At 40.1% G+C, this 26,819-nt stretch overlaps 1 protein-coding gene across 4 annotated transcripts in view; it reads right to left on the bottom strand.

Annotated features, from left to right (window-relative positions):
• Positions 1–384: 384 nt before the first annotated feature.
• The window catches only part of MEGF10 (multiple EGF like domains 10), a 375,350-nt gene continuing 348,915 nt past the window's right edge, over positions 385–26,819 (bottom strand). For all 4 annotated transcript variants that reach the window (XM_021940186.2, XM_021940185.2, XM_021940188.2 and 1 more), the window contains 12 exons: positions 26,413–26,559; positions 25,080–25,214; positions 24,404–24,532; positions 21,280–21,408; positions 18,998–19,126; positions 16,435–16,563; positions 13,872–14,108; positions 11,888–12,015; positions 10,358–10,481; positions 4,595–4,639; positions 3,422–3,628; positions 385–1,914 (listed from right to left, as the gene is read on the bottom strand). In XM_021940186.2, the coding sequence (XP_021795878.2) occupies positions 1,733–1,914; positions 3,422–3,628; positions 4,595–4,639; positions 10,358–10,481; positions 11,888–12,015; positions 13,872–14,108; positions 16,435–16,563; positions 18,998–19,126; positions 21,280–21,408; positions 24,404–24,532; positions 25,080–25,214; positions 26,413–26,559 (1,721 nt within the window). In that variant the 3' untranslated portion in view covers positions 385–1,732. The remainder of the gene's footprint in view (positions 1,915–3,421; positions 3,629–4,594; positions 4,640–10,357; positions 10,482–11,887; positions 12,016–13,871; positions 14,109–16,434; positions 16,564–18,997; positions 19,127–21,279; positions 21,409–24,403; positions 24,533–25,079; positions 25,215–26,412; positions 26,560–26,819) is intronic.

Here is a 26,819-nt window from a genome sequence, read left to right as displayed (position 1 = left end):
TTGGTCAAACAGATCAATGGAAGGGAAACTGGCTTTCTTGCATCATGTCAGCATTCTCATATTGCCAGATAAGTCTGGTTTGCCTGGAACAGTCCAGATTTAAGCTCATTACAAGATAATTATTAACAATGCCCTCCATTTACTCTCAAGAGTGTCCCAGTTTGGATGGTCAATTCTGTGATCACCATAATGAGAGTTTTTTGTAAGATGAGTCTGTGGTACTCATGCAGTAACGTTTTCTTTCTGCTCCCCTTCTCCCTGGTTTAACCAAGGCTCAGAACCAACAGATCAAAAGGAACTCTATTTTGGAATATTGAAAAGCATCTCTCTTTCAATCATAAGCCAATCACCTGTGGTTACCTATTTTAGTAATGGCCAATTTTAATCAATTCAAATTATATATTTTCATCTTGTGCCTCCAAAAGAAAAAAGAACAATGCATTTTTATCAAGCAAAAGATAAGCGGCAATAATACAAGGAACAATGAACATATAATATAATAATTTTTCATTAACAATCCAAACACTACAAAACATAGAATATGCAACTTAAAAATGGAAATACAAATTAATGAAAAGTGGGGTACATGTCACATTAGCAATGCAAAAGACCAGCTTAAGCATAGTTTCTCTAAATTGACAATTAATAAAAGGAAAGTGCCCTTTCTCAAATATGCACAAAAATATTTCAGTCACTTCTAGGGAAAGATTAATCAAAATGTTCCGCTAATTCTATATTACAGCACGTATTACTAATGGTTTACAAAACGTAGGCATCATCTTGCACTTAAAATTTACAACCTTTATCAATCATTACACACTCATTCCATCCAGTCTGTCAAAAATAAAATTATTTCATTTCTATATTTATGAAATAACTATTGATATGTTATGAATCTCAAGTGGTGAATATGTATGATGGAGCCAATGATCAGAATAATGTCATAGATCTGAAGCTGGTTGAGGGTCAGAGAGAAAACCACCTCTGCCTGGCATATTTGTGTATTGACTTCTTCAATACTTCCTACTATTTCTAAAATAATTCTAATTGTATGTTTTCTCATTCTAAACAAAACCTAAGATTTTCATATTTAAATTTTCTGTCCACTTTTAGAGTATATTCAAAGTCTATCCAGTTATACCACCTGACAGAATGTTTCCTCCTGCATTCATATTATCCCTACAATTCTGAGTCCAGTTGAATAAAGTTAAGAATAAGGACTTAACAATATGTACCTTTTCTTCTACATGTTCAATGATTCCCACTTTCATGAAGTAAATTTTATGGTAAACTGTACAATCCTAGGTACAGCTGTATAATGCAAATGAGAAAGAAAATATTCAAAGTTTAATTGTTCAAGCAACAATGCCAATGTCCACTGCAACCTGCGTCTCCGAGGGAGTTCTGCAAGTTCATGCTTTCAGCAAACATCTTACAATAAGTCATGCTTCACGGTTATAGTTCAAAAACTAACAGCAATGGCAAATCACATCTCTAACTCCTTCAAATCCACCTGAACAAAAAGCACCTATAGTCAGTGTCAGCCTCAGCTTTGAGCTTTCCAGTTCATATCCAACAATTGCAGCCTCAGCTTTCAGCTTTCTGGTTCATGTCCAACAATTGCCTACCGAGTTGATTAACATTCACATGAAAGTGGCAAAATTGAGGATGGAGAAGAACCAAACAGCAGTTCTGGAAAGGTTTCCAGTGGCTACCAAGCAGTCCTTTGGTGTCATTCACTGCTGCTGCTGCTGCTACCGCCACTGTCCTCTTGCTTGGGAGAAGATGAACTGTCTCGGACTGGCAGCAGGTCATAATGACAAGGGATGTGACTGTTCTTTGGGAGGTCATATGGATCCTGGGTGAGATGCCCATTATTGCTGAATACTCCTTGGACAACACTCACTGTAGGTTCTGTGATAACCAAGGACACATTAATTTATCAGCAATGGAAACATTTTTAAAAAGAATATGGCATTTCTTGCAAATTTCAAACATACCAATGGGACTTTTAAAAAAATATAAGGAAATACTGGTTTTAAAAACATGATTTTAAAAATCATCACATACAGGTGGCAACTCTGTATAGTTGGATCAACTGGCAAACACAAATGGTGTTCAGAACAAAAGGATGACGACATAATCAGGATGAAGACATTAAGGGAATATACAGAATCCTGGATATGAATCATGGTCTGAAAAACCCCTTGGGGATAATGTAGGCCAAGCCCCTTATTCCACAGGTGAGAAGACTGAGGTTCTCAAACCTTAATTCGGTTAATGAAAACACTCAACAAGTTCACAACTTTGGGACTCAAGACTCAGGCTCTCAGTTGAGTTCCCATCCTACTGTGGTGGGTTTGTGGGACAGTTTAAAGGAGAATTGCTACTGACTTTCCAAAAATAAATTTAGTTCACTTTGACTTCCACTTTAAAAAGCTGTCTTAATACTTTAAAAAGAAATTATTTTGTGTATTTTTTCCTGGGGACATACCTGGCATAAAATAAAATACTAGTAGTAAAGTAGGCACTTCATTTACAAGTAGTAGAGAATATTTTAAAGTTAAAATCACAAATACTCACAGAGATATAAAAATAGAGAGAGAGAGAAAAAAATGAAAATATATAGCCCTATTGTTTAGCCAACGGTAGTGGTGGTATGTTTTATCATTTCCCAAGTGGTATTTGCAAAAGACAATCAAAATAACCTCAATTTTAAATTGAATTCATATTAATTTGCATCACATTCACGTCAGAGAATATTACAACTATATTGGACAAGTTTAAAAGTAAAATGTTTCAATCTTGCTAAATGCATTATATTAATACAATGAACCAGGAAATGGAATCACCTGTTTAATCCACTTGAACCATTTGTTTTGGCTAACTAGATATATTAGCTAATAGGATACATATGCTATCCACATATGTGCCAAAATATTCACTATGGTTACAAAACAAAAGATGGATGATTAGGTGAAAAATAAAGAAAATTTACCTTAAATTTTTCTAAATGATATTGTCCCTGGAAAATTCCTTTGGCACCAATTAATATGATCACTAAAAACACAGGTTGCATCTATTAATAAAATATGGTGACAAAATCCCATCTCTACCCAAAATACAAAAAATTAGCTGGGCGTGGTCGTGCTTGCCTGTGGTCCCAGCTACTTGGGAGGCTGAAGTGGGAGGTTGGCTTGAGCCCGGTAGGTGGAGGTTGCAGTGAGCCAAGATTGTGCCACTGCACACCACCTGGGTAACAGAGAGAGACCCCATCTCAAAAAAATACAAAATAAAATAAAATACGGACCATTATTTTCAAAAAGATTTCTATGATCTGCAACTATTAAATTCATAAAGACTTTAAAATTGTTTTTAAAAACTTATGCACTCGGTTCTTTCTATGGTTAAGAGATCTTACCAACTTCATAGACATTCTTGTTGGCTGAAGTTGAGTTGTTGATCTCTGCATATGGGGAATCTCTTCGTGCCGGCGATTTCATCTCCACATAACCACACTCTGAGCTTTTAGGGATAAGTACAGGTGGGTCTTTAATAGTGGCATATGGGTTCTCAGAACTGCTTAGGGAGCAGTTACTTGAATTATATTCAGAATTCTTTCCCAGGTCTGCAAAGAGAAATGGGAAGAGAAAGCTAATGCTGTGTCACTGGCAACATCATTTCTTGGTAATAATTTACGTTTTTTCTTTATAGCTAGGTTTCCATAATTCTACACACTGAAAATAATACTACACCTTTTCCACTTGTTTTGGAGAGAATTTGCTATAAAATGACCCATTCGTAAAGCAGCTTTAGTTCCTCTCCAAGATGAGTACTGACATCAATAACATCAATATCATTATCTGATTTCATTTTTATGATCACATTCAAATATAATCAATTACATTCTATTTTATTAATAGAAGATTTACTGAAGTTCAATCAAGAAACCAGCTGTTGATGGCCCCAGGGGCACCAAGAGTGCTCGGTTATCATGACAAGAAGGCATTTGTGCTGGGAGGACTCCTGGTAAAACTCTGTACTGGGCACCTAATCACTCACACCCATCCTAAAGAGCAGACCTTGGTCAACATGTAACCATGCAGATCTTTTCTTATTGTCTCTGCTATTTCCCCTTATATGTTTCTGTCTCCCCATAAGCCATATTTCTTTCATATGAGTGTTTCCTCAGCAAACTGAATCTTTTGTTCCCCAAAGACTTAAGCTCTACCAAGGTCCACCTCTGGTCAGTTTCTTGATGTCAGTCACACGTTTGTGTGTTTGCTGTAGTAACTGACCACACGAAAAATTCTACATTTTCTCTTGTCACTCTAGCTTGTTTAAAAAATATTTCAGTCTTTGAGGTTAAAAAAATTTAATTAAATGACGAGTTGATGGGTGCAGCACACCAATATGGCACAAGTATACATATGTAACAAACCCGCACGTTATGCACATGTACCCTACAACTTAAAGTATAATAATAAATAAAAAATAAATAAATAAATAAATAAATAAATAAAAAAGAAAGAGCAAAACTCTTAAAAAAAAATTTAATTGTGCTTCTGATTTCTTCTTCAAATTTACACCATACCTTTTAAGGATTTTCCCATATAGCTTCTGTCAAGTCCAAAAGCACCTGTAATAAAGGAAGCATAAAACACCCAGTGAGAATTTAAAGGAAGAAAAACCCCATCCAATATTCCAAGGTCCTGGAAGAGGATCTCCCACTGCAGCAAACAACCAGGCTGCTGCTTTTCAAGTCTTTACACCGGATCAGTTGTCCCAGATGTCCCCGGTGCTTAGAATTAAACACACACACATTTGGTCATTCACCCAGTCATTTACAGTGATTCAGGAAAAGCTAGTCAAAACAGGATAGAAACTGAGGCCCAGAAATAAATCAGTATACTGATTCAAGGTTGCACAGTGAAAAGACACAGCCAAGACCAGAGGCGACATTTCACACCTATGTGCAGCTCTTTCAAGGAAGGCTCTGATGGTTTTCAAATCGTTTTCCCAATAATCATTATTCGGTTCGGTTATATTATTGTCTTCACTATAAGCATGTTTTCTGGAGACTGGAAGCTTCAAACACTGTTGACTAACACTTTACAGGTGATACTAGCTCTTGCCCTTCTTTATTCAGCTTTTATTTTAACAATCTGACTTTTCCAGGTATGGGGACATAATTGTGTATGAGCCTAGATACATACAAAAAAACCACTTTCTTGTTGGAAAATGGCCAGCCTTTATTTCGTGGGTGTGGGGAGGGAAATAGGAGCATTCCTGCTCATGCTGGAAAAAATTGCGCATGTAGGCAAGACAGAACATGCAACCTCTTACAGAAATCAATCAGGTCATAAGCATGTTGTATAAAATACAAGCATTTAATCACAAATTCACACTATTAAAAACAAAATAAGAGGATATTACCTAGCCCATTTTATACTATCTGCAAAATTGCATTGTTAATACTGCATGGGAATCAAGTATTCTACTGGAGCTGTGACAAAGAGGAAAAAACTATAGATTAGGAGACAAAGGAATTACATATCATCACTTATTGGCCATACGATTTTGGGCAAGATGTTCCACTCTCTGAGTGTCAATTTTCTCATCTCTAAAATGGGGAAAACAAAATTTGCCTTCCTGCCTTCCAGGGTTTTTGTCATCATTAAGTGAAACAGAGCATATGGAAAGGCTTTGTAAACTCTGAAGCAGCATACAAACGAAGTGTGTCAATTACTCTAACACTCAGTGCATTATATTATCCTCTGCTTCAGTCTTTGCTTAAGCACTCCAAGCCCTTTTCAATTGTCTTTTAAAAGACTATTACAGGCCAGGTGTGGTGGCTCATGCCTGTAATCCCAGGACTTTGGGAGGCCAGGGTGGGTGGATTCCTTGAGCTCAGGAGTTTGAGACCAGCCTGGGCAATACGGCAAAACCTCGTCACTATAGCTCAGGAGCTCAAGACCAGCCTGGGCAATACGGCAAAACCTTGTCACTAATCTTTTGAAATACAATACAATACAATACAATACAATACAATACAATACAATACAATACGAATGTTACAGACTTAGGTTAAAAGTAGAGAGTAAAGTAACGACTAGCAATGAACATTCCAGGGAAGTATTTGAGAATGTTAAGGAAATGATACCCTTGCCACTGTGCATGCATCTCTTAGAGTGATATGAAGCTCAAGTTGTGATGTTGGTGCCCTATGGGGATCACTGAGTAAGCACACACTGTTGTGGAGGAGGAAGCAGCCTCTCCTAAAGGGAGAGGGTCTGTCAGATATCCATCATGTGGGACAGGAAACAGGAATATTTTCCTCTCTCAGGCACACTCTCTTGCATCTGGGATGTGAAGAGTCTAACCAAGCCTACAGCTGGAGGGAAAGGCACAGGGTTACGCAGGGAGGCAGCAGCATAAATGGGTGTGTAGTGAAGAATTAACCTTATCAAAGAAAGGGGTGGCCTTTGCCCTCAGCTCCTGGGTGGTGATCTTGAAGTCCTTGGACTGTCCTGCCCAATAGGAGTGCTTTTGTTCACCTGAAGGCCCAGGGCTACACTGGATAGTGTAACCAAGTGATTTATGATGGGGGTTTTGGGCCATATGGTATCGCCTCCACCTCTGGAAGGAGAAAGGCTAAAGGTCAATTATGTCTACATGCTGGGAGTCAATCATGTCCATATGACTGAGTCCCCGCCTAAACTGTAACCATGAGAATGCCCATTCAATGAGTTCAGTGAGTCCTTGTAGCAAAATGTTGATCCTGAGGGTAGTCTTGGTGATCCTCGTACTTGGAGCTGATGTCAGAAGTCAGGGTGGTCTTGGGAATTCCCAGACTTTATAATGAGGACCCATGAAGATGCGGCACAGTCTGTGGCCCCTGAGAACAGCTCTATCAGGGAGCTCTGTCTACACTCCTCTTTGCCAAATACTCTTGGTCATCTCCAGACTGTAGCAAAGTCTTGTTAAATGTCCGTTTTAATCTTAGCTGTGCAGTGGCTAGCCTTCTACCAAGATGTGAAAGACAGAACCAGCATGGAGCAGAGAGTAAGTTAGGGAATGAGAGCTGGGGCTGTGAGGCCAGACACCCCTGCCAGATTCTCTCTTCATTGCCTTGGAGGATCAGGGAGCTGTTTTAAGGAGGGAGCAGTCAGGATTCCCTGTAAACTCCTATATATACCAATTCCTGGGGCAGGGCTTTCAAATGCTTGGTTTAATTTAATTCACACAATGATCCAGTACACGGTTATTACTCCCATTTTACAAATGAACAAATCAACTCTGAGAGGGTAAGTGATTGGCCCAGTGCCATATCTCAGGGCCTTTTGTGTGTAATTCAAGGCTCTTTCAGATACCATGACGACAACTATTCCATCATTTAAAGCACCTGTACACTTTATCATCCACAACATGCCTGACTCTGTCCTTTGTGAAGAACTTTTTCTGTGCAAACAACTTTAAAGGGATGTTAATGCAGAATTAAATAAACCAAGACGATCTAGAATTTCCAATGAAGATTCTATGTTCCTAACACTCAGTCCCTTGGGTCTCATTGAGCCAGAAAGCAGAGACGTTTACATATGACCAATGTAGTGATGTTGTATCTTCTGGAGTTTTCACAGTGGTCTAAGACAGAACAAGAGGACTTTTCTTTCAGTAGTGCTGGTTGGTATTTTGCTGAATATCAATTCATACATTCCTTTGAGCTAAATTATAAACGTAATTAAGACTCCTAAAAAGTCTCCTTTAATGTTAGATGATGTTACCAATAAGCATATTGTGAGTCTTGTATGTAAATAATTTTACTATGGTTGGAAATACACATTCTATTGATAAAAATGGTATAGAATGCAGATAAAAGTTAGGAATTTGTACAGCAAGCATGATAACCACGACACTAGGGAAACGACTAAGAATTTGTATTCACCACTTAAACATTTTTATTTCCATAGAAACAGGTATTCCCGGAGGGATCAGTTCCTATGACTGGCTCAGAAAACCTGACACCACTTACAGAAGAAGCAGTGTTTAAGGGGAGCAGTCAGAAGACCAACTTGGAAATCTGGCTTTACCCCTTTCCTCCTTTGAAATTTCAGACAAGAGGGTTAACCTCTCTGTGCCTCCCAGTTTATTCCTCTATTATACAAGATTCACGGGACAGGGTCCACCAAGGAGGATTGTCCAATTTAGCAAATAGGCCAAGTGCGGTAGCTCATGCCTGTAATCCCAGCACTTTGGAAGGCCGAGGCAAGCGGATCACTTGAGGTCAGGAGTTTGAGAATGGCCTGGCCAACATGGAGAAACCCAGTATCTACTGAAAACGCAAAAATTAGCCAGGCATGGTGGTGCACATCTGTAATCCCAGCTGGTTGGGAGGCTAAGGCAGGAGAATCGCTTGAATCCAGAAGGCAGATCTTGCAGTGAGCCGAGATCATGCCACTGTACTACAGCCTAGGCGACAGAGTGAGACTCTGTCTCAAAAACAAAAACAAAACAAAACATTAACAAATAAAAATACACAAAAATCAGCTATATTAAAATTTTAAAGAAACAACAAATAATCTTCAGTGTACATCCCATGTAATACCTGTGATATATTTATACAAAAAATATTTATTGTTTATCTATCTGAAATTCAAATTTAACTGGGATTTCTGGCACCTACCTCCAAATAAATGTATGTGAAAGGACTTGTTATCCATAAGACACTGCGCACCTGTAAGTTACTATATCATCAAACTCCTCCCTGCAAATATGGGGTACAGGCTTGGAAACTGCACTGCATAATTAATGGTATATCACAGAAGTTCTTTAAGTGTGGACCAAGCATTCCTGTCCCCTTTTCAGGAGGCCTATGAGATCAAAACTATATATACACATATATATTTTAAGAGGTGGGGTCTTGCTATGTCATCCAGATCAGATTCAAACTCCTGGGCTCAAGCAATCCTCCTGCCTCAGCCTCCCAAGTAGCTGGGGCTATAGGCCTGTGCCATTGTGCCCAGCTGCAAAACTATTTCCATAACAATACAACATTATTTGCCATTTTCACTCTAATTCTCTTTCAAGCATACAGTGGAGTTTTTCAGAAGCTACACAAAGTATGAGATCAAAACCAACTGAATGCAAAAGCAGACATGATAATCTAGCTATCTTCTATTAAGCCAGACATTAAAGAGAGTTTTTATAAAAAGGGTGTAAAATAGTGTTGTTCTTCTCACTAATTTTGGGTAGTTTTGGAAAATGTAGTTATTTTTCATAAAAACAAAATTTATGTCACCGTGAAATGTGATGATTATTGTTAATTTAAATAAATTACTCTTTTTTTTTACTTTTATTTACATATCAAATTTCATTACCACATTAAATTTCATTTAATATGGTAAATATAAATAGATATAGCCCCTACCAACAGAAGTTCTTTGGGGTCCTCAATAAATTTCAAGAGTGTAAAGGAGTCCTGATTTCAAAAAGTTGAATCACTGATCCACCACTGTATTCCTGTTGGTATCTCTATTTCCTCACCTGAAAGGGAAAGGGATCTCAAGTACGGATACCCTATATCAAAAGAGAACAAAGAGGAACGCATATCTGGGAGCCAACCTGACAGGGTGCAATACTAGCTCTGACATTTAATAGGCGATGAGGCGCTGTGCAAGTAATTTGTTATGACTCAGTTTCTCAACTGTAACATGGAGATGGTGATAACAATAGTACCTATCTATTAGAGTACTTGTGAGAATTAAGTTAATAGGCATAGAGCTAGAATGTAAGCTATGAGCAGGCAGAGATCCCAAATTCTTTCTTTTTTATTTTATTTTTTTTGAGACAGTATCTCACTCTGTCACCCAGGCTGGCGTGCAGTGGCGTGATCTCAGCTCACTGCAAGCTCTGCCTCCCGGGTTCACACCATTCTCCTGCCTCAGCCTCCCAAGTAGCTGGGACTACAGGTGCCCGTCACCACGCCCAGCTAATTTTTTGTATTTTTAGTAGAGACGGGGTTTCACTGTGTTAGCCAGGATGGTCTCGATCTCCTGACCTCATGATCCGCCCGCCTCGGCCTCCCAAACTGCTGGGATTACAGGCGTGAGGCACCACGCCCGGCCCCCAATTTCTTTTGATCAATTCCTGGAACACAGTCGGAACTCAATAAATGTTTGTTGAATAGATAAAGCCCTTAGGACAGTAGTTAGCCCTGTACAGGTGTTAGGCATAATTCTGTAAATGTGCTTTTTGATACAAGTTTTCAATAGAACACCTTGGCACAGACAGAGATTTGTGACTGTTTCAGGGACTCATAGGTCAAGGCGTGCTGGGGACGTGCACTGGGAGAACTCACCAAGCTCGTTGAGGTAGCCACCATGTTTCCAATCAGCTGGCAATGTCCCAGTGCAGTCCCCCACAGGGCCTCTCTTCCCAGGGTTCACATTTTTAAGATTCACAAACAGCTGATTGTTTTTTGACTGTTAAAAATATAAACAATGAAAGATTAAAAACAAAATACAATGTGGCACAGCACAGCATTATGGACCTGGGGAAAAGTCCAGGGTACATATTGAGGACCAGTCCTTAGAGGGGGCTAAGCTCAGGGGCCGAGGTGACTGCTTGTAACCTGGTGGGACTTGGAAGCTGGCAGGAGTTCATGTCCTTCAGTCCCAGCTATTCCCTCCACCACCTCAAGATCTTCATTTCACTCTGTCATCCTGTGCCAATAGACCTTATCTGTATTTATACACATGTAACTTTGAATTGAAAAAAAAAAAAGAATTCTTGGTCTAAGCCCTCCCATCAAAAATTGTGTTTGTGTAAGTCACAGGTGACTCTTAGCAGTCATCCTAGGCATAAACATGAGGATAAGATTATCTGCTTTGCCCTCTTCCCTGAATTTGTATGAGAACAAATAAATTGATGAATGTGAAAGTCTCTGGAGAACATGGAGTGGTATTTAACCATGAGGCACTATAATTAAAATCTATAGCTGCAATAATTAAATTACAACTGGATTAATTTAATTAACTTGATTTTTTTTCTCTAACAGAGCACTGGAATTAGACAATGGAGATTAGAAATATAATTTGGGTATGATTGGAAGAAAGAAATGTTTGAGATTTCAGAGCATTGTGGGAAAGACCCAGGGGTGACTTGGGTGCTATTAGAGGAACAGCTCTGGGTTCCAGACAGCTCTGTCTCCAACCTCTCTGTGACTCACTTTCCTCATCTGTAAAATCGGCATAATAATCGCTCGATTTATAGGTTTGGTGTGAAGATTAAATGAGTTTATATTTTTTAAGTGATTAGAAATGCTTGGCACATAATATTAGGTTGTTGCTATGTGACCATTGTTGATCTACAAAAATATCAATTTCATGTGGTTCAACCCAAGTCAGTGCATATTACTGTTGTTGTTACTAAAGCGCAGTTGGCCAGGAAAGGGTACCAGAGAATGGGCGGTCAGAAGAGATGCAGTTGGAGATTTTGCCCACGGCTGATTCTGCTATAGGTCTTTATGTTTTTATTAATGTCATTATGAGTTATTATTTTAAAATCTCATGTAAAATTAGAAACATTTTTCTAAAGCAGTGTAATGGAAACAGTAGATTGTAGAGACAGAGACTGACTCACACAGCAGCTGCCACACTCATTATTGGGCAGCTACGTCTGCAAGTAACTTAAACTCCCCACTACTCAGGTTTTCATCAGGAAACTTGAGATTCCCAAGGCACACCCAGAGGACTGTTTAGAGGAATAAATTAGATAATGTATGTAAAGTACCTAGAACAGCCTCTGGTAAACAGCGACCCTCAATACATTCTGGTTCCCTTCCTCTCTCCCCGGCCCACTTTCAAAGACTTGAGCCAATTCCTCTCACCTTCGTGATGGTCATCCTATCCCTGTTGTTGACGTGAGGGGATGTGGCACACTGGGTGAGCGTGTGGTAGCTGGGATTGGTAAAGTAGTGGCTATTAGCGTTTCCACCATTGCTGTGAGGAAGGGTTCCTGCAAGAAGGAAGGAAACGGTTAAGGCAGCAGGCTCCCATAAATGTGTGTGAAAAAAGGGAATCAAAATAACAGAACAGGCCGGGCGAGGTGGCTCACGTCTGTAATCCCCGCACTTTGGGAGGCCAAGGCGGACAGATGACGAGGTCAGGAGACCGAGACCATCCTGGCTAACACAGTGAAACTCCATCTCTACTAAAAATACAAAAACAAATTAGCCTGGCATGGTGGCGGGCGCCTGAAGTCCCAGCTACTTGGGAGGCTGAGGCAAGAGAATCGCTTGAACCCCGGAGGCGGATGTTATAGTGAGCCGAGATCACGCCACTGCCCTCCAGCCTGGCGACAGAGCGAGACTTGTCTTTAAATAAATAAATAAATAAATAACAGAACAAACGTCTGGACTGCTTCCATATCACAAGCTGGGCAGAATCTCCTCCTGCCTAGCCTACTCAGCAAAGCTTCTTTCTAGAAGCAACAGGCCTCTGCCTTCCTAACTGCCTCCTTGGAAAAGTATGAAAGCTTGTGAACAAATGTGAAACTGAAAAAAACAATCCTTTAAGATCCATAGGAGTGGCTAACTAGGCCTAAATTTAAAATACAGTCAAGCACGCCTTTGCTGACTAAGTGTCACACCCGTATTCTGAGTTCTCGGAAAACCCAGCCCTTTATCTTTGGGTCTTTCAGAGCTCAGCTGAACCAACCAATCAGAGCTTACCTGCCTTGCTAATCAGGGCTCAGCTTTATCAAACGATCAGGGTTCAGCTGTATCAACCAACCAGAACTCAGTTGCACTGACCAATTAGAATTAAACCAGTTTCAATCCTTCACTTGCATAAAAGGGCCTGATTGGAAGCTGGGTGGGGACTTTTGCTATAAAACCCAAGCTTTCCCTTTGTTCTCTGAACTGCACCTTCATTTTACACTGGCTGCAACTCCTGGGTTTGCAGACTGTTCACTGGAATAAAATCTCTTTCCTCCAAATTCCTTTTCAGAGAACTTTTGTTCACAGTATCCACCAACAACTGCTCTTTGCTTTGGGGCTTGTAGAGCTGGGAAGGCATCATTTGAAGCTACTCTGCAACTTTCCTTTTTTTAAACACTTGAGTTCTTGACACAATAATTCTGCACTGAAAATGCACTACTATGTAAATCAGCTACTTCTCATATTTCCACAGAATTTTGTAGTTTTAAACATGTAACCAACCAGAAAGCCTTCAATGATCACCCAAAAAGTAATAAAGATTTTAAGCTTTTAAATTCCTCCATGTAAGTGGTTGCTTCCACTGATGATTGATTATAATTTTTTTTTCTTTTATGAGGCATTGTGACAGAACAGAAAAAATCAAGAATTTTCTTAAAGGGCTGCCTTGGTTCTTGCTAATACCAAAAAGCTGTTTCTCGTACAACTTGGTTCCCTCCAGTTAATGATTTGGGTAGGCCTAGGGAGAGGCTGGGAAGCATATAGAAAGTACCCCATTCAGAGACAGGAAAACTGGTCCAGCTCCATAATCTGATCCATGACCTTGGTAAATTCATCATCCTCTCTTCCTCCCCACCCCCCTCACATATGACAAAAGCTTGAGGCTGGATACAAAGCTCCTTATGGATTGAAATTCCATAAATCTAAAGCACAAACGACACAGTGAGCTCAATTTTAAAACCCTCATAGCAAACCACAGAATGACAATTTACTATTGTTGAAATAAAAAACTCATCTCTAGCAATGTATACCTTTTCCACAGAATTATCTCAATGAGCATTGACAGAAACAATGGACTGCACAGCCAAACACCCAGTTTTAAGGAAACAGGGTGAAATTTAACTTTTCAAGAAGCAAAATGCCTCTCCACTCTTACCTGAAATGGTATAATCTGCATTGATGACCCTCATAGCAGGGGTGTAGGTAACTGCTGGCATGCTTGATTCCTTTCCCTTCTGCTTGTGTCTATAAATAATGAACAATGCCAGTAGGAAGAGAACAACTAGGACAAGAATGATGATGCCCGCAATGGCCCCGATCTGGTAGGAATCAGCAGGGAGAGCAGTACTGGTTCGGCTTAAGCTATTCAGATTTCCAACTATGATAACACCAGCTAGAAAAAGAAAAGAGAGACTTGAGAAAGGATGACAATGTGCTGGATAAATGTTTGATCTCTACTTACAAAAACCTCCTTCTGTGCTAATGCCTCCATATTTTCAGTTCATAAAACATTAATTTGGAAACAGAGCAGGAAGAAAAAGCAAACATTCCTCATTGTCAGATGTTGTCAGCCTATCCATGCCCAGAGAAAGGCTGCTGTAAGCCTCAAAAAGAGACAGAAGCTGGGCACAGTGATGCGTGCCCAGAGTTCCAGCTACTCAGGAGGCTGAGGTGGGAAAACTGATCTAGCCTAGCAGTTAGAGATCAGCCTGGCCAACAAGCAAGACTCTGTCTCTAAAAAAATGTAAAGAAAGAAACAGGATTTTCTAAACCCAAAGAGATTCAACAGTAGGGTTTGAGAGCTTCTTATATATTTCTGATTAAATACTTAGACTGGCAATTAATTTGGGGTAACAATTTATCTAATTTTTATTTTGCTTCATTATTCAATAATAAATAAAGTTTATGCAGAGTTAAATGCTAAATGTCCCAACTGCTTAACCAAATTTTATGTCTATCCTTAGCATTTCTAAGAGTAATCTTCCTTCTAAGCAAGCATAACACCATTATAAATCTAGTCTAAGAACAGGATCTGCCTTTTGCTAATTACAATGGGTCTTTTACCTCAGAAGATATTGTTCTGTTGAAAGTTATTTTCCATGACAGAAAGATTTGTCCTGATAATACCTGATAGCATTACCCTAATACCTTACTCATTAAATTCAAAATTCGGCATTACATAGTTCTTCCTTATGGTCCATCAAGTGAGGACGCTAAAGGCATGGGTTGAGAGTCAAGAAATCTGGCATCTAAAAAAATTGACCTAGATATTCTGAACTTTCCCTTAAGCTTTCAGGCTGCAGTTTTATCATCTATAAATGAGAAAAGAGGCCTCCATGTCACTGCTTCCAGCTCACGTAAACGTTCCTATGATTTTATGATTCTAAATGCTGGAGGACCTTCTTACAAAACAATATGACCTGAAACACAGACCACCAAGGACAATGTAGTGAGATTACAGCGTATTTGTAATTATGATGTGATCATGAAAGATTGCATTCTATTGTTATGACAGTCGAATGTAAATCATAAGCATGTAAAAGTTATTTTACCACAAAAATTAAATGTTGTAAATATTTACATGGTCTGCAGTTTAAGATGACACCATCTACAACAGTGTATCAATTTTCTAAAGGCTTTTATAGCCCATCTGCTTATTGCCTACCAGGGAGTACCACAGGTAGTAAGAGCTGTGGCTGTCTGCAGGGCACGCTTCAGAACCATCAGAAGCACTTTCTCAAAGTCCCCAACCCCAGAATCAGAATTTCCCAAATGGGACCGTGTACATGACAACTATTCCCAGGTCATTATGACACACTCCTCAATTAAAAACTAGGGGCACAAGTTTTACAAAAAGTTAAACATATGCCTACCATATAACCCAGTTATTCTACTCCTAGGTATTTACCCAAGAGAAATGAAAGCACACATCCGTGCAAAAACTTGATTCACCCTTGTTCATAGCGGCTTTATCTGTAATAGCCCCAAACTGGAAACAATCCACGTGTCCATCAGCACATGAATAGGGAAATAAATTATAGTATATCCATACAATGGAACACTATTCAGCAATGAAAAGAACTGAACTGTTGATATGTGCTACAACATGGTTCCATTTCAAAATAATTATGCTGAGTAAACAAAGCCAGACCCAAAAGAGTACAATATGATTTCATTTATATAAAATTCTAGAAAATGAAAACTAATCTATACTGACAGAAAAGACATGAGTGATTACCTGGGGCATAACGGGTGGTAGAAGTAGGGAGGGGCATGAGGAAACACATGGTGATGGATATTTCATTTATTATGGTGATGGTTTCATAGGTATATAGACAGTCCAAATTTTATTAAATTGTACACATTAAATAGGTTTTTTTTTGTGTGTATCAATTACACCTCAAAAAAGCTGAAAAGAAATTATAGACCCAGTAGGAAGTTCACGAGTTTTGGAATAACAAAAATCTGGCACAAAAGCTATGACATATTCTAGATATTAGCTATGTGACCTTGGGAAAATTACTCGGCCTCTCTAAGCTTTTGTTTCCTTATCCATAGGAGAGCAACAATAAGGCATTCATCTGGAAATTAAATAAGTAACGAATTATGCCATTTAGAGTTGTGGTGAAGATTATGCTGGATAACACAAGTGAAAATACTTCGCATAGACGGGTACATGCTGCTCACACAGTACTACAAACATTTGTTGGTATCTTTACCTTGATCACATCTCGCTCCCTTCCATCCGGGGCTGCAGTAACAGGTTCCGGTGATGTGGTCGCAGGTGGAGTTGTTCAGACAGTCACATATCTGGCGACAGCCATAACCATATGTTCCTGCAGGGCACTCTAGAGAAGGAAAGTCAAATGTAGCTTTCCAGCCTTGGGAATTTGGAGCAAGGCTGTCTCTGACTGCAAGCCCTGAACATCTAGAGCAAAATCGTTTCAGGGGATTCCTATTGAGGCTGACTTGTACCCCCAAGAGTGTCCCAGAACTGGACAGCATTCCCGGAATCATGGTGGCACTCACAGTCCAGACTGCACATGGCTAGAGCCAGGGCTGCTCAACATTAGAGCTCCTGACACTTTCAGCTGCTACATACCCACCTCTATGATGCGTGTATGGAGAGTCTGTGGAATTCCCATGGAACAGATGAAGATAATCACTAAGGGCAATTTGAGACAAGTCTACCAGGCAAAACTGTGGGCTGAAAGGGGCCTAGACTGAAGAGCATAAACTAAAGATGCTTTCTTGAGAACACATATATTTTACTGTAGGCTCAGGGATCTTCATAAACACACATTCTCAATTGAATTAGCCAGGAATAGGAGAAGAGGCAGACAACAAGTTTTGTTGATTTTCTAGGTAAGAACTTCATTTGCTATGGAGTGGTTCAAACTCTGGATTTTGCTGAAGTCTCGAAGACAAAAATAATGGGATTCTTACAATGTGGTCGTAATAAGAGTTAGGCATGAATTTCAAAGGATAGTGTAAGCATGTTAAATCTAAAAATCTTCGTGACAAAATATTGTTGTTTTTCATAAAGTTAACAGCAGGGGGCAATGTGCTAGTATTATTAGAATTCTCTGTCAAACACAGGGTTTCTGTTTACAAATAAGCATTGGGAGAAGTCTCCAAAAATAGGGACACTTTAATTTGCTGTTGAGAGTAATCACGGAAGCACTTAAGAGGTTTTCTTATTTAATAAGCCCTTAACCAGTCATCTGGCATTCAAGTAAAATTTTGAACCTATTCTGGTTTCCATGAATATGTTTAGACATTTATACACAGACATACAATATTTATATGCACAAAAGAGGTGTGCATGCAACTGTGTCACTCAGTCAGGATCTGTTTCATGACTCAATGAAACAGTGATGCAAAACTAAAATTGGGCTGTCTGTCTAGAGCTGATTCCTGGATGTCACTTTTGTATATTTGCTAGAAAGAGGATATGCAAAAATACCCTAGGGTTTAGCACATAAGATTGAGGCAACCAGGTTGAAAGTGGCTCTGTGAGGCGCCAGTGGAGTGGAGTGGGGAGGGATGCTTTATTTCCAGAGTCCTGCTATCCTGATCAACCTTTCCAGGCCACACTGCTCCTATGGCCATAATCTTGGCAGATCCTTCCCAAGAGTACAACCTCTGCTAAACAGGAATTGTTCTTCACCTTTTCCTGCCTAAAAGGTTTTATCATAAGAAAGTGGGTCCGATACAGCTCTAAGCCCTTATTTATTGTGAATACTGAATGAAAGTCACAGAGGAAAGGAATAATAAACTAATTTGCAATATTCAATTTTCTTAAGACTAATTTTTTTTTTTTTTTTGAGACGGAGTCTCGCACTGTCGCCCCGGCTGCTATGCAGTGGTACGATCTCAGCTCGCTGCAACCTCCGCCTCCCGTGTTCAAGCGATTCTCCTGTCTCAGCCTCCTGAGTAGCTAGGATTGCAGGTGACTGCCACCATGTCCAGCTAGTTTTTTGTATTTTTAGTAGAGACGGGGTTTCACTATGTTGGCCAGGCTGTTCTCGAACTCTTGACCTCGTGGTCCACCTGTCTCGGCCTCCCTAAGTGCTGGGATTACAGGCGTGAACCACTGCGCCCGGCCAAGACTAATGTTCTTATAACTCCATGAGTGGATGCATAGATAGTGGGATGGAAATAAAAAATAAGGAGGAGTAATTCCAACAGCATATTCCCCCCTAGTGGGACTTAAAAAATTTTTTAAGGCAGTATGTTGTCTTGAAGGTTGTTAAGACTAAGATGAGAAGTTGTTAATGGAAACAGTATAAAAGTACTATCTAGAGAAGGTTGTTGAAAGGGTGGCAATGTTTGCATGGATTTGTTCCCTCACCAGCAACAGGGGTTGGCCCTGGGCCACCAGCCCTCCTCCCCATCGAATGTACTGTCCTCCAATGTGAGACCCGGGTCCCGCCTCTGCCATGAAGAAAGCTCGACTGGCTCTTTTAAAGCTCTGAGCAGCCACATTCCAAAAATAAGAAAGAGAGGAAGGGAGAGCCCGAAAGAACAGAATGGAAAACTTGAATTCTGTCTTCATTCTTGTAGTCGCACCTCCTCCACCCAGAGCACTGAGTAACCAGCAATGATCCCAGGGAGGCCTGACCTCTGGGAGGGGAAGTCAGTCATGCTGAGAAGTAACCAGCCATCAGCTCAAACAACCTAAGAGTGGTGAATTCTGCCTTAATATTTCCCGGCATCTAGGAAATGTGATCCTAGAGGAAAAAAACATGCCACCCAGTGATGCCACACTCTCACACTTACTCTGCTCACAGTGCCGTCCCATAAATCCAGTGCGGCAAGTACACTGCCCGGAGATGTGGTCGCAGTCAGCTCCGTTTTGACATTGGCATATCAGTGCACAGTCTTTTCCATAAAACCCTAGAGGACATCCTGTGGGAGGAGGGAGGACAGCAGGAGTCAAGAGGCTGCTGAAGAGAAACACTTGGAGGCTCGTGTCTCCAACATATTTGTGTTTAAACTTGAATGACACTGAGCCATCAGAGAATACAGTGAATAGTACATATCTCAGCTTGCCACAAGAGCTTCTTTGAAGTCCCAAGACAGGGCTCTTGCAAGGGGGCTGTAATTCATAAGCAGGAGGCAGAAGAGTTTCATTCCTGTCAGTGTAACCATCTGAGGCAAGACTAGTGCCTTCTAAAAAAACATCCCTTCGATCGTGGAAGAATAGGACATTTCCTTTCATTCTTTCACATTTCTACTAGAATCCTAGACTCAAATTCCAATGGACTGAGATGGGTACTTTATATTAAAATTATCTGTATGCTTTTACTTGTAGTACAGAACATCTCTCTATTGTTGCTACTAGCCTTGTCCGCTGTATCTGTTATTAACTTAGATAATATCAACTTCCCTGAAGAGGTGTACTAGAATGCTTACCTTAAAAAACAATTATACTTCACAGGTGCTTTGTAAAAAGCAATAAGCCTTCACACTGCTGCGTAATTTTCAATGCTGAGACTGGCGACTCTCTTGAGCTAAAGACACCCCCAAATTCTGTTGGCTTACGTGCGCTGGCAGCTGCCCTGCAAGAGTGTCTTGGGGATCTCTGGCGTGATGAAAGATTCAATGCAGGCTGATTCAATGGTTGTTTCCAAATATTACATATGCTTTTCATTTTCTCATTTTCTTATGGAACTTTCAAGAAGCAGAGGCAGTGCCCAGATGCCAGGACGCACTGATGACCCCCTGCTGTCATGCATTTATTTAGCACCTACTCTATGCCAGATTCTTTTCATGCATTCTCTTGTTTAATCTTTACAGCAGGCCAGAAATGCAGGGATGGATATTCCCATCCTGTAGACAGGAACTAAGCCCCAAGTACCCTAAGTCACACAGCTGGCAACTGGCAGGGCCATGATTCAAACGCAGGGAGGTCTGGCTCCGGACCCCATGTTGCTCCCACTATATCATGTTACTTGCACTTGAAAAAGGGTTCTCTGTTTGAAGCACGTTCTAATTTTAGAATTATAAATAATATCTTACAAGTACCTTTCTCTAAGAAGTTAAACAATATTTATAGATATACGAGCTCTGAAGAATATGCTTGGGCCAGTCACCTTCCTTGCCAATTATCCTTTTCAAATCTTGGTTCAAGGTCTACATTCTCTTCTAGAAAGTTTCTAAAGACTTTTTCAGCCTATTCTTTAATTACGTACTCTAATTAGTATTAAATAGGAATTGCTTAATTTCAGACCCATCTTTCCTCCTCAGCTTCTTGCTATTATTTTAAAATATATGCTATTATTAGTACTTAATCATAACACATGCCTTCCTGTCTTGTCTCCTTTATTCAACCGAAGGTAAGAAGGCAGAGAATAATCTTCCTTCCCCACTGATGCTCAGCTTTGGAGTAAGTACTTTGCACATTATATCCTATCATGCTAAAAGCCTTATGGAAGAAAAAATGGTTAGGATGCTATGAAATACAAAATGGGGAGAAGAACTAGAGCAGTGGCTCTCAAAGCATGGTCCCAGGCTGGCATTACTACCAGTTGATAAAAATGGCAATTCTCAGGTGCCAGTCCAGACCCACTGCTCCGGCTCTCTGGGATGGGACCGGCTTCTGTGTTTGTTGTGTACTCCAGGTGATTCTGAAGCTTGCTACAGTATAAAAACCATGGAACTCCACCTTTTCCAGGAGCACACATTAAATCAGGCAGTCAGGCTTGTTGTCTTCACTACCTTTCTAATCTTTATATCCTAACTTTTGTGCTGTTAGAATAAAGAATTGAGAATTTGATCCATGTAAATATGGTTTGGTTAAAGGAGAGAAGAGAAATAACTCGCACACCATCACACAGCATTGCTCCACCTCAGTGTCCTGATAGAACCTAGAGAGAATACTTGGAATGTAGTAGCTCTTAATCACTTAGAGAAATTTAGATGTCTACAGGTCGTTAGGAGAGGGAAGTACTCCAACCTCAGGGACCTTTTTTGAGTTCCAGTCACGCATGAGGAGGGTGAGGCTGTTTCCTCCTCGGACGAGGCTCCCCTTGGTGAGCCTCAGAAGGCTTGTCACTTACTCTGAGTGCAGTAGAGCCCTGTCCAGCCAGGAGTGCATTTACATTCCCCATCGTAGGCGCTGCAGAAAGCTCCATTGTGGCAGTTGCAGGTGTGGATGCAGTTTGGGCCCCAGTGGGCAGGTGGACATGCTGAAATTACAGGTGTGGAGAAGTCCATCAGAGCTCTGAGGCCAATACCAAGTAGGGAGAATTCCATCCACCCCTACACATCTCCCTGCATGTGAGAGGTTAGCAGTGTACATTAGGACTAAGAAAGCACGCTGCTCTGAATTCTGCATCAAATCCCAGATGGCCATGCCGACTTCAACAATGACTGTCATTACCGACACATGTATTCATTTACAACTGCAGAGTGAGGTGGCTGGGGCAAAAATCACCTCAAGTTTACAGATTCAGTTATTAAACAGACACACATTCAACACCTATTATGTACCCAACACTCTTCCAGGCACAAGGAAGATAGCAGAGGACAAGACAAAGTCCAAACCATCCTCTGGAAGCTTGTATTTTGGTAAGGGAGGCAGGCAAACCAACCAACCAACCAACCAACCAACCAAGTGAAAAATCAATGGTGGTAAGTATTATGAAAAAAACATAAAGAGGACAAGGAAGACAATAATTTTGGGAGCTAGTTCTCTGAGGAAGGCCTCTGTGAGGAGAGGACATTTGAGCAGAGATAAGGTGTGGAAAATGACTTGACTCAAGAGAGGTTAAAGGACCGAAGGCCATGTAGCTCATGTTCACAATTTCTAAATCCTGTACTCTTCAGTCTACTCTAGAGTTGCCACTTTAGGCTTCTTTTAAATATTGAGGTTCCCAGCGGTATGTAAAAATTGGTTTTCTTGTAAAAACTCTTAATTGGAAGACGCAGAAAATCATACAATTAAATCATTAGGGGTCACTGCCGATTGAAGAGACATCAGAAAGTCAGATAAAGTATCTGTGAAATAATAACATGAGATCAGGGGGTAAAATAATTTCATTGACAAAAAATACTTTTTATTCATATTAATACTTCAGGAACATAATTGCATAAAAGGAGGACCGCCTGTAATTTCTATATGGCTACCCCGTAGGGAATGTGGACCAATAAAGACAATCAATAATACATATGAAGTAACTTTATAAATGAAAAAAAATTCTTCCATAATTGTGTGCACTGTTTTTGTCCAAGAGCAAGGGGAAAATACTAGCTGACACTTGAGGTCTCGAATGAGCATTAGAACAAATTTTCTAAGTACAACACCCTCATTTTACAGCTGAAGAAACTGAGGCCACAAAAGGTTAATAGTGACTCGTACAAGGTCACACAGATTAATAACAATATTTGCTATTTGTTAGACAAATACAGCTTCCCTCTTTTAAAGCCACAGTGAGACTCAGTGAAAACTACTGCAGTGCCTAGCCCGTCTGATGCTCAGGGAAGCACTCTTTACCTAAAGCAACCTATTCCTTAGATGATATTTAATCAGCTTTTGTAAACCCATTTATGTTCACGATATAGTTTTCTGAAGTAACCCACTGCCATTAGGTTTTTCTCCCTATATTTGTTATGATCAGAGAATGGGAATAAGCATTACTCAACTTCATATTCCCAAAAGGTAAATGTAGAGATAGTGCTTTAAAAAATCATTTTCCCAAAGACACTTGCCCCTTTAAATGTACCCCTTTAAGTTTTCAAAGTCTGTGTTTTCACTGTGAAGGACTTTGCTCTCTTTAGACAGGCTCACAATCAGCCAGAAGAAATATGAAGATGGTTCCATAGAGTCCATAAGGGAATCAATGAAATCAATGATCCCCAGGAGAAGCAAAGGCTTTTGCCAAATAAATCAGCTTCCTGTGGAGTGATTATCGGGGCAGGCAACACTATAGTCTCCATTCATAGTTGTGTTTCTATTTTTGTTCCTTTCAGCACATTCCTCCTCCAAATGAGGAAGGGACGAATTTCCAAAATAAAGACTGCTTTTCAAAGGAGCAATATAAATCAATCATTTTATGACAATGATATTGGACCTTTTACTCTTCCCAAATCCTGTTTTTCAGTATCTATTTATCAATCTGTCCATATCCCCAGCTATCCGTCACAGCCCTTGCAACACATGTAGATTTAAACAGACTGATTTCTTCTGAAGTGATGCCCCCAGAATGCAGTGAAATCACATCGCATAACACTTCCTTCACCAAAGAGCTACACTTCTGAGATTTATTAGCTCTGTTCTCTTATTCCTAAAAAATGGGGTACAGCCTGGACTACTAATGGAAAAAATTAACATTCAGAAAAAAGTCTTCCAGCAAAAAACATATTGCTCATCAATTAGTATTTGCAGGTTGCTTGTAACTGTGAGGTTTGAATTAAATTATCAATAAAGCACCATGTAAAATGACTGCTCACAGTAATTCTTTGATTTCTCTTATGCGCATGATGGGGGAATTCAATATAAACTGAGAGTGTTTCATAAAATTTATAATGAATGAAACCAGATTACCCCATACATATGCTATTCCTTGGTCAAAAGTTGAATACTTTTAGACATTGCCCTGACCCTTTCAAAACATTCATGAATGACTTATAGTCAATGTCATTTTTTTCATGACATGGGTGCTCTAAGAGTCATCTATATAGTCCCTTATAGGGTCACACAATTCCTGTCTGAAATCCAATGGTGTGGAAGGCACTTGGGTGATGCCAACGTGAAGGTAAGCATATTAGGTGAGCAGTTCACTCTGGTTCCCAATAGGTTTCTAAGGCTCACATCATTTAATTCCATTTTTTCTTTCTCTGTAATTAACTCTCCAGATAAACACAAAATGAAGAGATAAACTTCTAAACACGGCTGTTTTGCTTTATTTCAATGGACGATGAATCACTGAAAAGTGGATAAGCAAAATGTTACATATTTAGGTTCTTTCCAAGACATTATTTGGATTAAACATAGGACCATTGCATAGAGGTCTTAATGGGAAAAAAAAAAGAATTAAAAAAAAGGAATTTAAAGTAGAATGTGTCTTTTAATTAGTCATATATTCTTTCTTGATTATATAAAAACAGTCATACTTCAATCCTAAAGAATCTGAAAACAAACAAATAAGAACAGTTGATTAATTGTTCTCAAACAAGACTTACGTTGAGAGCAGTCACTGCCGATCCAACCGGGATAACACTGACAAGATCTGTCAATGGGGTTACAGGTTCCGTTGTTGGTGCAGGTACAAATGCCTGCACAGTTTTTCCCAAATCTGCCACTGGGACACACTGTGAATAAGCTATAGGTCAGTAACTCACAATCACAACCCCTCTCACAGAACCCTAGAATCTTAGCACCGGAAATGACTTTAAAGGTCACAGGCCCAGCTGCTCATTGGTAGCTATCTCTGCTCAACAGCATCCCTCGTCTTGAATGGGCTCATTTTTACAAATCCATGAAGCCAAAGATTCTCATTACGGCATCACAAACCAGGGGACATCATTGCACTTCTAGAAATCTGACTTCACGACTTCTTGTTCTGTGAGTCAAAAATCCTTTCTCATATTGATTGTTTATGGGACGATGTGTCCAGCTAAAACTGAAGAGTAGCACAACTCAGGGAATAAAAACGTTTTGCTGGAGTGGCAAGCCAGTTTTTCCAAAGCTCAAAGTCCTAGCTGAGAAGCTGCAGACACAGCACAGCAGAAGACATTCCCAGCAGACAGCTGAAAACATGGCCTTCAGGAAGGCTAAGGGGAGGCCTGAGGACAGGGCGTGCTCATCTCCAGGGTGTGCTCATCACCACCCAGCTGTCCGGGATGCTTCGTGCCTTACCTTCGTTGCAGAGGGCACCTGTGAAGCCAGGCAAGCAGTCACACAGGCCGGTGATGTGGTGGCAGGGCCCGCTGCTATGAACACACTGTGGGCATGTCTGGCTGCAGCGATGCCCATAAAAACCAGGGGAGCAGACTGAAAATAGAAGGGAAATCAGCAGTTATCCTTCTGAGATGCGTCTCTCTTGCATTCCAGATTGGGATCTAGTTAAAGTTTTAGAGGTTAAAAAGCAAAACCTTAAAAAAAAGTAAGAACGATACGGAGAATTTTCCAAGTAGAAAACAAGAACAACGAAGGAACAAAGGAACTCTTTAATAAGGAAAAGAAGTCACTAAACTCTGAATTTCTTGCGAGCAAGCAAATGTCTTAATCTTCTTTATTTTCCCACTTAAGGCCCCAATTAGCTTAAGGTTTGGCATAAAGCAGGGGCTCCAGAAATTTTCATTGAATAACGAGATTAAAAAAATGTAATACTAATAAGTCTCAAATAAGCACTCTCAAACTATTTATTGATCCTTTATTCTTTAAGAGTCATTACTGGCAATAAAAATAGATCGACAGTCAAAATTTGAAGGTTTTTCCTCCTCAAAATGGTCCAGGTTAATGACTGTAGTCTAAAAGTGATGAAGCAAAATGCTGTATACTTAAGTTGTTGCCAATATATTATTCAGTTTTAAATATAGGATAACTGCATAGAATTCTTATGGGGGAAAAGGCAATTTTAAAAATTAGAATAGTGTAACTTATAATTAGTCACATATTCTTTTTTGATTGCATTCACTAAAAGATTAAGTAAACTCTTATGGATCCTTCTCTAACTCAGAAGTCTTAAGGACCAATGTCAACAGTCTCCTTTTTCAACTTTGCAATTCCATTTTCCCCATAGCACTGATTTTAAGACTACTAGCAGGATGAATGATTTGCCTCAAGGTTTGGCTGATGTTGACGTCTGGTAATTGAGGTAAGGCCAATGCCAAATTGCTAAATAAAATATTTACAGGTCAATGAATTTCTAGAACACCATTTGCAAGCTTTCAGGAAGAATGAAGAAATATATCCTGATGGTTGTGCCAATGAGGCAATGAAGTAATTATTGAGAAGAAATGGTTAAATCCCCATCTGTTAGGTTAGTTCTGAAGGCTGGAAAGAATGAAGCTCTTGGGGAAGTGCTCTCAACACAGTTCTGCAAAGGACAAGTGAACCATTACACTCTCTTTTGCCTTCAAGTGCAACAGGATATCACTATAAACTGAGAGGTAGGACAGAGATCATTATTCTGTACATGGTGCCCAGGGAAGGGAAGGTGGAAATTACTGCCTAATGAGACACTTACTCCTCTGACAAGTGGTGCCGCGGAAGCCTGGTGCACACTCGCAGATGCCATCGTCAGGGGAGCACGAAGCCCCATTTTTACAGTAGCAGGGCAGGGAGCAGTTGGGGCCCCAGTGTCCCTCAGCACACACGCTGTCACAGTGGACACCTGTAATAATGCACATGGGGCAAGGCTGAGTGAGAGGCGGTGTGGAACTTCCGCAGATACTAATTCAAAGATGAGGACTAAGCTCACAGTACTAAACCTGAGGATCACGAGCAGCAATGAATGGCGAGTTATCACCTTATACACATCAGTACACAGTATCATCATAACATTAAAATAATACCCAGAACAATTTTCTATGGAGTCACGAAGAAGGAATAGCACACTTTTGTTATACTGATTTTTATTCTTTAGGAGGAGGG

This window comes from Papio anubis, chromosome 5 (genome assembly GCF_008728515.1).
Source record: "Papio anubis isolate 15944 chromosome 5, Panubis1.0, whole genome shotgun sequence".
Lineage (NCBI taxonomy): Eukaryota > Metazoa > Chordata > Mammalia > Primates > Cercopithecidae > Papio > Papio anubis.
Note: the sequence above shows the minus strand (reverse complement) of the source record. Positions and strands in the feature narration are given on the sequence as shown.